At 30.2% G+C, this 11,953-nt stretch overlaps 2 protein-coding genes across 2 annotated transcripts in view; both read left to right on the top strand.

Moving 5' to 3' along the window:
• Window positions 1–3,182: 3,182 nt before the first annotated feature.
• Window positions 3,183–7,440, top strand: LOC117167162. The gene is made up of 3 exons (XM_033351888.1): window positions 3,183–3,250; window positions 3,827–3,902; window positions 4,434–7,440. The coding sequence occupies exons 2-3, from the start codon at window positions 3,878–3,880 to the stop codon at window positions 7,121–7,123; spliced, it is 2,715 nt and encodes a 904-aa protein (XP_033207779.1). The 5' UTR covers window positions 3,183–3,250; window positions 3,827–3,877; the 3' UTR covers window positions 7,124–7,440.
• Window positions 7,441–8,981: 1,541 nt separating this feature from the next.
• Window positions 8,982–11,953, top strand: part of LOC117182868 (zinc finger protein 425-like) — a 9,929-nt gene continuing 6,957 nt past the window's right edge. The window contains exons 1-2 of the mRNA XM_033375980.1: window positions 8,982–9,057; window positions 10,732–10,881. Of these exons, the coding sequence (XP_033231871.1) occupies window positions 8,982–9,057; window positions 10,732–10,881 (226 nt within the window). The remainder of the gene's footprint in view (window positions 9,058–10,731; window positions 10,882–11,953) is intronic.

Here is an 11,953-nt window from a genome sequence, read left to right as displayed (position 1 = left end):
AATGTCCGTAGAAAACATTTTGGACACGAGGTCTATGCAACAGATTTTTTAAATGAGTAATTTAAATTTTTCAGCAGTGTTCATATAAATTAATCACTTATTTATGTTTTATTGTTTATCTTTCGTTTTTATAAAAAAAAATTTCAGAATGTCCGTAAAAAACGTTCTGGAAACGAGGTCTATGCAATTGATTTTTTAAATGAGTAATTTGAAATTTTCAGCAGTGTTCATATAAATTAATCTCTTATTTTTGTTTAGTTGTTCATTTTTGGTTTTTATTAAAAAAAATATATATAAATCGAATGTCCGCAGAAAACATTTTGGACACGAGGTCTATGCAACAGATTTTTTAAATGAGTAATTTAAATTTTTCAGCAGTGTTCATATAAATTAATCTCTCATTTTTGTTATTCATTTTTCACTTTTAAAACAAAAGATATTTCCAATTTACGAGCCTATGTCAAAAAAAATATCTGACAAGAGGTATATGCTATTGATGTTTATAACGAGTGATTGAAAATTTTCAGCAATGTCCGTAGAAAAAAACCTAGATACGAGGTCTATGCAATTGATATTTATAACAATTGATTGACATTTTTCAGCAATTTTAATATAGAATAATTCCTTATCCTTTTGGTTTTCTTCTCCAATATTTCGAATATCTGAGCTCTTGTCCATCGAAGACATTTTGGACACGTGGTTATGCTATTGATGTTAATACTGACGAGTGATTGAAAATGTTCAGCAATGTTAATATAAATTAATCCTCTTCATTTTTGTTTTGTTTAAAAAATGTTTATAACATTGATGCCATTGATTTTTATAACAATGAGTGATTGCATTTTTCATCAATAATAATATTAATTAACCCTTTATTATTTTTGTTTTGTTTAAAAAAATTTAATAACAAAGAACATTTCGAGTGTACGAACTTTTTTCCGTAGAAAATATCTTGGACGCAAGGTCTATGCAATTGACCTTTATAACGACGGATAATTGAAATTTTTCAGCAGTGTTATGATAACATTAGGGCGTATCAGAAAAAAGTTGTTTGCGCGAAGTTCTAATTGCAATGAAAACTTTCTTTTATGAGTCAAAAATACGCCCCTATAGTTCCATAAAAAAATCCTTCTGTCTCTACGTCATAGATATAGCTAAAAATCCCAAAAAACGAAGCACTTCTTCAAATTTAAACAGGAATTTTTTTTAGATTTTAATGATCAATGTTACAGTAAAATAATTTGTATTGATTTTGAATTACAGAAAAATATTTAAAAAGTGATATATTGCTCTGTATTCGACAATAAAATTAATTTTCGATATATAAATTTTTATAAAAAATAGTTCGAAGCAAGTGGATTTGTAACTACATTGCAAAAAATGATTCAAATATTTTGTAACGTAGCTTGACATTGAAATTTCAGTATGTAAAAAAATCGACTTTTTCGCTATTTTCAATTTTTTTCTCGATATTTTGAAATTTCAAGGCACATATTGTAGGTTTAAAATATTTGAATCATTTTTTGCTATATAGTTGCAAATTCACTTACTTCGAACTACTTACTCTAAAAATTCATATATCGCACTTTTAAATATTTTCTTCTTATTTTAAAGTCAATAAAAAAATAGCGAAAAATTCGAATTTTTCAAACATTAAACTCAATTAGAGAGAAAAACTATACTTTAATGGAATTATCGCTATACAATTTTTATTGATAATTCAAATATAAAAAAAAATTGCTGTTTAAATTTGAAGAAGTTCTTTGTTTTTTGTGACTTTTATATCTACGGTACGGAAAAAGAATGCATTTTTTAAATAAAACTTGAGAGGAGTGTTTTTGACTTCCAAACGAAAGTTTTTATTACTTTTAGAACTTCGCGCAAACAATTTCTTTATCGATACGCCCTATTATACATTATTCCCTTATCCTTTTTATTTTGTTGTCCAATATTTCGAATGTCTGAGCTCGTGTCCGTAAAAAAATTCTGGACATTAGGCCTATGCTATTGATGTTTATAACGACGAGTGATTGAAATTTTTCACCAATTTTAATATAAATTAATCCCCTTTTCTGTTGTTTTCCATAATACATTTTTATAACAATACCGATTTCAATTGTACGAAATCCTGTCCGTAGAAAACATCCTGGACACCAGATGTATGCAATTGATCTTTATAAAAAGTGAATTGATTTTTTCAGCAATGTTATTATACTTTCCTTTTTTGTCTTGTTGTTCAATATTTCGAATGTCTGAGCTCATGTCCGTAAAAAACATTCTGGACACGAGGTCTATGCTATTGATGTTTAGAACGACGAGTGATTGAAATTTTTCAGCAATGTTAATATGAATTAATCATTTTTGTTTTGTTTTCCGCTTTACATTTATAGAGCAAAATATATTTCGAATGTACGAACTCATGTCCGTAGAAAAAATCCTGGGCACGAGGTCTACGCAATTGATCTTGATACTGACGAGTGTTTGGAATTTCTTAGCAATGTTAATATAAATCAACACCTCTTATCATTTTTGTTTTGTGTCCTCATTACAATTTTTAAAACTAAACATATTTGGAATGTACGAGCTCTTGTCCGTAGAAACTATCCTGGACACGAGTTCTATGCAATTGATATTTATAACTACGAGTGATTCCAATTTTTCAGCAATCTTCATATATATATTAATCTGTTATTTTTGTTCTGTTTTGTTGATTACTCTGTAGTAGTATAGAATTATAGGAAATAAAGTATAAGAGTTTGTTTGAAAAAATTACGTAATGTAATCTTTTTTTAAATGTGGTTCATATTCAAAAATGGGATTAAAATTGTTACAATTATTGATACGTATTTCTTGTTTCAGGGTTTTCGCTCATCTAAAGTGAGCATTTCAGGAATTATGTTCTGGTCAAGAAATAAAATTGGGCGAACCAGCCCGCTAGTCACCTTTTTTAAAAAGCATATTTAAGTAACTTTTTAAAGTAAAAAATTTAAACTTTCTTAATAATTAATTCATAAGAATTGTACATATTTAAATTTATAACAGTTGAACATCCTTAAATTTAAAAGAGTTGAAATTGAACAATTTCAAATTAGAGGCCTAAATCGTATTGCTTCAACTTTCAATTGTTAAAAACTATACAATATCAAATTAAAGGCTTGTAAAGTTAAATCTAAACTAAATGGCAACTAAAGTTACAATTATAAACTTGCTTTTTAAATCTCATGATTGGAAATCAAAAGCAGTATTACCAGTAAATAATCTTGCATTAAAACATTTCTAAATTTCTTAATTTGGGATTAAAACTTTATAAAATGAACATCTGTCAATCATTTATAGTTCAAACTATTAACTTAAATTTGCCACTTTTCAATATTGTAAAGTATCAAATTTAAAACCGTTCTATATTGAGCGAAATGAATTGGAAATTCTAAAATTTCTAAAATTTTAATTTGAATTTATTCGATTTTGAATTGTCTTAATTTAAAAAAATTAATTTCAATTGCTCTCTATTTAAAATTTTATAGTTTTGATAAAAACTTATTCAAATTTCAAAATAGAAGAATATTAATTTCAAAGCTGTTCAATATTCAACTACTTAAATTTGAAATTGATCTTTTTATAATTTATTGTTTCGAATATTTTTAGTTTTCAATTGTAAAATACCAGACAATTCAGTTCCTTAGTATTATAATATTTAGAATTCAAATTTGTTAAAATCTTTCTTAAAAAATTAAAGCAATATCTATATTTTTTTAATCCTAATAAAAATGATTGTTGATAGTCTTATAATGTATTTATACTAATTATTTATGTGTTTTATTTTCAGGCTACGTCATCTGGATCATCATCTTCAATATTTTGTCAACTAGCCAGAGCCATGAATCTGAGAAACAAAAATTCAAGTGAATTTTTAATATTCTCAAAGGATAACTTCATTTGTAAATGAGTGAATAATCAATAAAAAATATTCATTTAGTTTCATTTACTTTTTTTTTTCTTTTGCAGTTAATACATTCTTTTTACTATCTAACGCATCTTTACATCATATCATCATCTTCAGATTTCATTTTTCACCAAACGAAGAAATAAAACGCCAATCAATGAAAACCCAAATCTCCTAAATCATTATCATTATTTCCTTTTGTTTAGTTTTTCGCATGAATCGCTTTTGTTTTGTTTCCGCAAATTGTTAAGAATGCTTTTTATTTTGGATGAATTTCAAAGATTTTCAATTCAATATTAAAAAATAGTTTCGTTTAAAGAATGACTGTTTTTTTAACTTTGAACTGAAGATTTTTGCAGTCAGCTGAATCTTTTTTATTGATTCCATTTAATTATTTTTCCATTTTTTTTGTTTAACTCTTTGAATAACATCGTGTCGAAAACAAATCTCTGTTCTAACAATTAACAAATCCTTTTCTTTTGTTTTATAGATGTCCATGTCGACGATAGCGAAGTCAACGTCGATCGTAAACCAAACCTAGTTCCAATCTCTGAAACCCCCAGGGTCGAAATAAAGGTTGAAGATGAAGGTATATCATCAAGAAGTCTACGGTCAGCTTCTGCTCAAAGTCCGACTGTAAACTACAAAATGACAAGAAGTCGAAGTCAAAAGGAAGCTCAGCAACTGGACCAGGGAAGCAAATCGAAGACTCAGACATCAAAAAATAGAAAGATTTCTCAACTTGCTACAAATCCATCCCCGGCATTGAATAATTCAGAGACAGAAGACATCAAACCCCAAATCTCTAGCATTAAAATGAGTCCCATAAGAAGGCGCGACAAGTTTGTTTGCCCGAAATGTAACAAATCCTTCAAATATATATACAACGCTAAATCTCACATAGATCTTGTCTGCGGATTGTCTCCCCGATACGCCTGTCCACATTGCGATAAAACTGGAAAATATTATTTTAATATCATCAGTCATTCAAAGTCCCATCATCCAGGATTAGATAGTTACGCCATCGATACTGTCACAAACCAGATTAAACGCTTACAAAAAGAAATGACAAAACCTCTCAGAGATTCGATTGTAGATACAAAGCCCGTTATATTGGAAAATCCGTCACAGGATTCTCCACAGCCTGGCACAAGACTCAGAAATTTACGAAGTCAAACTAACATCAAACTTAAGCAAGAAAAGGTTGATACAGAATCGCCAGATATTTCTAATGTTTCAGAGGAATCTTTGCGAAAATTGCAACCAAACACGTGCAATAGCTGTGGCAAATCCTTCCCATTGGAATATGGACTCTCCAGACATATTTTCGAAGGATGCGAACGATATCGCTACACATGTCCCTACTGTCAGTACCAAGATCAAAGATTATTTGTTGCCTTTTGCCACTTATCAAAGGAGCATGCAGGATCGAAGATTTACATGGTCGACAATGTGACTGGGAAAAATGTGGAACTAGGCTGTGCTACGAAAACGGAAATTCCCGATGCTGTTGAGTCCAATGATACGTTCAATAGTGAGATTGGTATCGAAGTCAAGAATCCTTTGAGCAAGACAGTAAAGCAATTCTCAGAAGATTCGAAGCAATTCCAGAAGGACTTGAACAAGGAGTACGAGTGTCCCAACAAGTGCGGAAGATACTTCGGAAACTTTCGCAGTATTAATCTGCATGTGAAGCAATCTTGCGTCAAAGTCAAAAGATTCAAGTGTCCCTTCTGCGAGGAATTGTCTCACGCCTTTAGATTCATAGCTACGCATATTAAGAAAAGTCATCCGAATCAGAAGCTTTATGCTATTGATCTGAAAAAGGGACAGCTCGTCTACAACAATCCACATGCTCAGTCGAACGCAAAGAATAAACCAAATCCGAGGAAGGAGAATCCAAAGAAAGAGATTCCGAAGAGAGGGAACCCGAAGAAAGATAATCCGAAAAAGGAGAATCCGAAGAAAGATGTTTCGAGAAAGAGCATTCGGAAGAAAGACTCAAATTTTCCAGAAGAGGCTCCAAAGGTTATGCTTCCAAAAGTCAAACACGAGAAGGTTTTTCCGTGTTCGAAGGGATGTGGCCGACTCTTTTCACATAGACATCACATGAGGACTCACGCGATGCGAGTCTGCAATTTACCAAAGCGTTACAAGTGTCCCTACTGTGAACATATCTGCAAAATTAGCTCGAGTGTGACTAACCACATAAATAATCGTCATCCCCATTTAAAGAATTATTTCATTGACATTCTGAAAGAGGAAAACCTCGATTCTCCAGACTGTGAGAATAAAATAAATGTTGAATCTGAACAATACCATGATGTCGGAAATATTAAGATAGAAGCCGAGAGTGTTCACTTGAATGATTCTATTGAAATTGATACAATCGATGACGAGCCAAACGAAGATGAAACAATTGGGAATCTGCAAACTGTAGACGATGTATTCACTTCAACACAAATTTTGGGCGAGTCAAACGATCGTAGTTACCTGGACATTTTACAAGCCAACGTTGCTCCTGAAAATGACACCGATAATTTCATGTATGAATACAGTCAAATTGAGGAATTGTCAGACGATGAGAAGTCCAGGAATGATTTATCCGAGGAGGAAATTCAAGAAGAGATTACAAAGTTTGTTGATATGGAGACTGAGGAAGTCAATAATGAGGCTATTGAAGCTCTAGATATGAGAAACATTGTGAATCCATTTTCGAAGAAGTTCACGTGTCCTAATAAGTGTGGCTCTACTTATGCCAGAGAATCGACATTGAAGAGTCATTTACGATTTCAGTGTAACTTTAGCAAGCAGACATCGAATGGTTACAGCCATGCGAGAAGAGTACTGACTGATCCGAAAACGTTTTTAGTTGACGTCACCACGAAGGACAAAATTGGTAATACAAGGCTCAGAAAAACAGTCGTCCACCAAGTTGTTAAGGAAGATAATGTAAAAGTTGTAGAGTTAAACAATGATTCAGCTGATGAAATTGATGAACCTGATGAGCCTATTGTTGAACTCGGAGATGATGTTAGTTCAACAATTTATAAGTGTCCTTTCTGCCGATTTTATACTGAGATTCCCGAGGAAGGATATGATCATATGAAACGAAAACATCCCAACGAAAAAGGTTTTATGATTGGTATAAAGTCTGAAAGTGAGGATGAAGTAGATTGACATCTAGATGATATCTAGTTTCATTTCTTCGAGGTATATGATAAGGGTTTAATTTTTTTTTTAATTTTGATGAGAGTTCTTATCTACTTGATTAAAAAAGACTTTAGTACAGTTCGATTTATATTTTTTTATATAAATACAAGAAGAACTGAACAATAATTTCTACAGGAAAATAAATATTATGTAAAAATAATTTCAAGTTATAACAAGAATTCTAACTGCCAAAATGGCTTAAAATATATGTTACGCACGTTCAAATTAAGGTCCAATTTTCGAAAATATTTTGTCTAAAGTGTATATAATTTATTCAATTGGTGTTTCAAATTTAAGATTGTTTTTCGAAATTATATTATTTTGAGCAATTTGAATTCCAAATTATTCAATTTTGAAACGTTTGATTTTCAAGTATAAAACTTTTTATCATGTAAAATTAAAAATTATGTAGTTGGAAAACTTTTTTTTAAATGGTTTCATTCTGTTTCCATTTAATCTAAAAAAGATCAATTTAAAGACTTAAATTTGAAGTGGTAAAAACTTCTTTAAATTGTTTAGTTTTATTTTGTTTCAATTATAAGATATTATTTTTTAAGACACATATTAAAATGTTACATAGAATAATTTTTCCATAGTTAAATTGTTTAATTGAGACTTTTCACGTATTGTACTTAAAAGAATAGTTAAAAATTGTCTTAAGGGTTGTTGATTCATTTTAGCTTTATATTGTTTCTTTCAATATTCAGAACTTAGGTTTCAAAAGAAAAGAATTCTGGGTGCATGAATTTCACTAATCCAATATAATAATACCTTTTTTTTTACAGATACCTCCAAAGTTTTCAATTGTATTATTTAGAATAAGTAAATTTTGTTTTCTATGATAATTTCCAAAGGAAGACAAATTTTCTGGTGATTACATCGGCCATGTTACCATTAGTTTAGGTTTAAATTCAATATTTGAAGTATTATAAATCTTGTTTGATCAACTATATGAGCATTGTTTTAAGCACGTTTGTAGTTTTCGACATTTACAGCACAAAGGAAATATGATTAAATGTAACTGTCATTCATTCTTGGTTTAAACCTGTTATATTGACGAATAAAAAGGTACTTTATAAAAAATGTATACCACCATTGGAATCAAGTAGTCTAAAATCGAGATATTCATCTGAAAAAAGGATTTTATTGATTTTTTATCTATGATTTCTGAATAAAACGGACTTTTTGTTATAAAGTTGATATACTTTTAAAATCATAAGGATTTATTGATTGTAAACAGTCAATTGAATTTTTAGAATATCCCTTTATTTAGAAGATCGACTCGGTTTTAGGCGTGTTGCCTATTTCAGTCTCTTCCGCTTATTACTGTTTTAGTTTCTATTTACTTTAATCGTTAATTCAACTGTAAGATTAGTTGCGACGAAGAATAATAGGTTTGGATAGAAATATTTTTTTCTTTAATTCAGAGTGTTTCAGGGATTGTGCTTGTTGCATTTGCAGATAATAATTAAAACAACTGTTAAGTTAAAAATTTTTTTAGATCAACTTTTGAGAACAAAATTCTCATTTTCGAAATTAAAAGAATGTAATAATCGTCTTCTATATTTCAGACACTTTCTCTACTTTGTTGATCTGCCAACAAACATTTATAGAGAATTCGGCACTGAATTACGAGAAGAAGTGTATAAAATATATTTAAAAAATATAGATAATTAGTCAATTAATTGCAATACAAGTGACAATTGTGAATCATCAGTTTTTTAAAATGAATGAGGAAACTGCTATAAATTAGTGAGCTCTTTGTTAGTGGCACGAAGTAAAATTTTTTTTCTTCTGACTTATTCAATGGCATCTTGTTGCAGAAATGTACCAACAATGGGATCAACATGCCGTTCAAGACCCGTACTACGGAGCTCGACAAAACCTAATTTTCCAGCAAGGTAGTGGACAGAACGAGGAACAAGCAAGACAAAATGTATTTCTCTGTCCCAACGAAGGGTGCCATAGATCTTTTTCTTGGAAAAACAACATGATGTGGCATGTTCGCAATTCTTGCGGCTTAAAACCTCGTTACAAGTGCCCGTTTTGCAATTATAAATGTAAAGTGAAAGGGGATGTTCGCAAGCATATTTTAAGAATTCATAAAGATAGTGAAATTTATGTAATTGATCTTTTCGAAGAGAGTCAAACCACATAAGAATAGGTCTTGAATATTTTTGAAAAGTTTAGTACAATATATTTAAATTAAGAAGCTCAGAAGTTTTGTTTTTCTTAAGCAACAATCGAATTCCTTAAACTCCTTTTTCTGAATCCAAATTCATGGGTTAATATACGGAATAGTTTCAAGAATTTGGCTAAAACGTCCAAAGTTTATGGTTATGGTTTTGTTGATGTGATCTATAATAACCATAGCGGACCTCGTAAAAGGAACGGTTATGCCCACTAAGGCATATTTTCATTTTTGCACATTTATTTAACTTTTTACATAGAACTGAACACACTCTTAAACTTTTTACTTAGTATATTACTTATTATTTATTAAATAAATAAATATAAAAATATAAATATAAAATATATAAATGAGTAGATTCTTTTTAAACGTTTAGTTCTATATGAAATTATGAATAAATGTGAAAAAGGTGAAAATATGCCCTAGCGGACAGTGTGAATGCAACAGTTATGCAATTGTGTGACCGAAAACTGAACATAAAGTGGTTGTCTTGTTCATTGGATCCGCTAGGGCCTATTTTCATATTTTTTCACATTTATTCACAATTTCACATAGAGCTCAACGCTCGTTTGGTCTTTTTTACTCATTATTTATTAAATAAATATAAATGTGTAAAAAGTTTCCAAAAAGTGTTGAGGTCGATGTGAAATTCTGAATAAATGTGAAAAAGGATGAAAATAGGCCCTGGCGGGCCGCGTCAACGTCTTACGCAAATGCGTGACCGTTCTGTTCACTCGGCGCGCTAGGCCACATTTTCATATTTTTCATATTTATTCATAATTTCGCACACAATTTAACACTCTTTGGTCTTTTTAGTTATTTTATTACTTTTTATGTATTAAATAAATAAATGTAAATAACTAAAAAAATAAAAAAAGTGTTGAGTTATATGGGAAATGTGAAAAAGGATGATAATGTGCCCTAGCGGATCACGTGAACGGAACAGTTTGGAAACCAGTTCACTAGACACGCTAGGGTATATTTTCAACTTTTGTCACCATTATTTACTATTTCATATAGAACTCAATACTCTTTTCATCTTTTTACTTCTTATTTATTAAATAAATAATTATAAATGAGTAGCAATATAAAAAGAGTGTTGAATTCTACATCAAAATTGTGAATATGTGTGAAAATGAAGAAAATATGCCCTAGCGGGTCACGTGAAGGAAACGGTCACGTAATTGCGTAAGTGTTCCGTTTACATGTTCCGCTAGGGAATATTGCACGGATTAATCTATACTCACACAGCTTTTCTTGGATAAAATTCTCCTAGTGATCTCTACAGCATAAGAATACGATAAGTTAAGAAGTAACTAATACAGAATATTAATTTATTCATTGTATTTTAAACATCTAATCAATTGTTTGTTCTCTTTTGTAGATGCAGAGGCTAAGTTTTACTTCGTGAACATGAAGACGCAGAAATCATTCCCTTGTCCAAACTGTGCGAGTTCTTTCCGTCAAAAGCAAAGTTTAACTAGACATTTAAAATACGAATGTGGACAAGAACCTCGATTTACCTGTCCCTATTGTATGTACCGAAGCAAAAAAACTTCAGATATTTACGCACATGTACGGAAAAAACATGTAAATCTTAAAGTGTATGCGATTGATGTTCATGGCGATATAAATCTGGGCACGTTTCACCACATGCCTTAGTAAAAATGTATACTTTTTCAAAGATTTTTATAAAAACAATTTTTTTCTTCAAATATGTAAATACATGGACGTTTACGTTAAAAAAGATTTAATTTCATATTGTCGATTGATAAGAAATATCAAGAACTTATCACTGAATTAGGAACTTTGTGATTTGCAAAATACACAAAGGACATTTTGATTTTACGTCGAAATGAATTGTTGAAAATTGATAAATAGATTTATAATCGATTGAGTCCTGTGTGCGACTACTCTTAAATATTTTTCGCTGTACATAAATTTGTATAAATTAAAAAAAAAAAATAAAATAAGATTATTGTGAATCTGTTAATTTGCTCATTATTTTTTACTGTGTCAGAAAAACAAAATTTACCTGAAGGGCAGTGGAAGTAAATCTTGACCTCAAAATTAAATTGCCTCATTTTACTCGGGTTAGAAATACATGTTTTTATATGAAAAATGGACTAATTTTAATAATTTTGAGTAAAAAGTTTGTTGTTTTTCGATTGCTCGAGATGAAATAAAAAAAACCGTTTTACACATAAAGTATAGGAATTAGTCAATTTTTCGCTTGAAATACAGATTTTTTTTGTTCAGTATCAATATCAATCAAACGATCTCTGATTCATTGGAGTTTGTATTGAAAAAGGGATTTTTGTACAAGTTTTTTATTCTTATAGCCGTTGTCCAAGCAGACAGAAGAAAGCGGTTCGTTGCATGTCCATATTAATTTGGGCATGTTACAAAACATACTCCAGAGATTTTAAAAATATTTTCTCATGGATCTTTTTGAAAAGAATTACTTGTCAAATACGCAAATACTTCAACGTTTATTACGAATTCAAAAAAAAATTCAACTCGATACTTTTTATTGGTAAGGAATATCAAGAAATTAATGACTGAATTAGGGTTGTTGATCCCTTGAGTGACACGCTAATGAAATG

Source organism: Belonocnema kinseyi, chromosome 2 (genome assembly GCF_010883055.1).
Source record: "Belonocnema kinseyi isolate 2016_QV_RU_SX_M_011 chromosome 2, B_treatae_v1, whole genome shotgun sequence".
NCBI classification, from domain to species: Eukaryota; Metazoa; Arthropoda; class Insecta; order Hymenoptera; family Cynipidae; genus Belonocnema; species Belonocnema kinseyi.
Note: the sequence above shows the minus strand (reverse complement) of the source record. Positions and strands in the feature narration are given on the sequence as shown.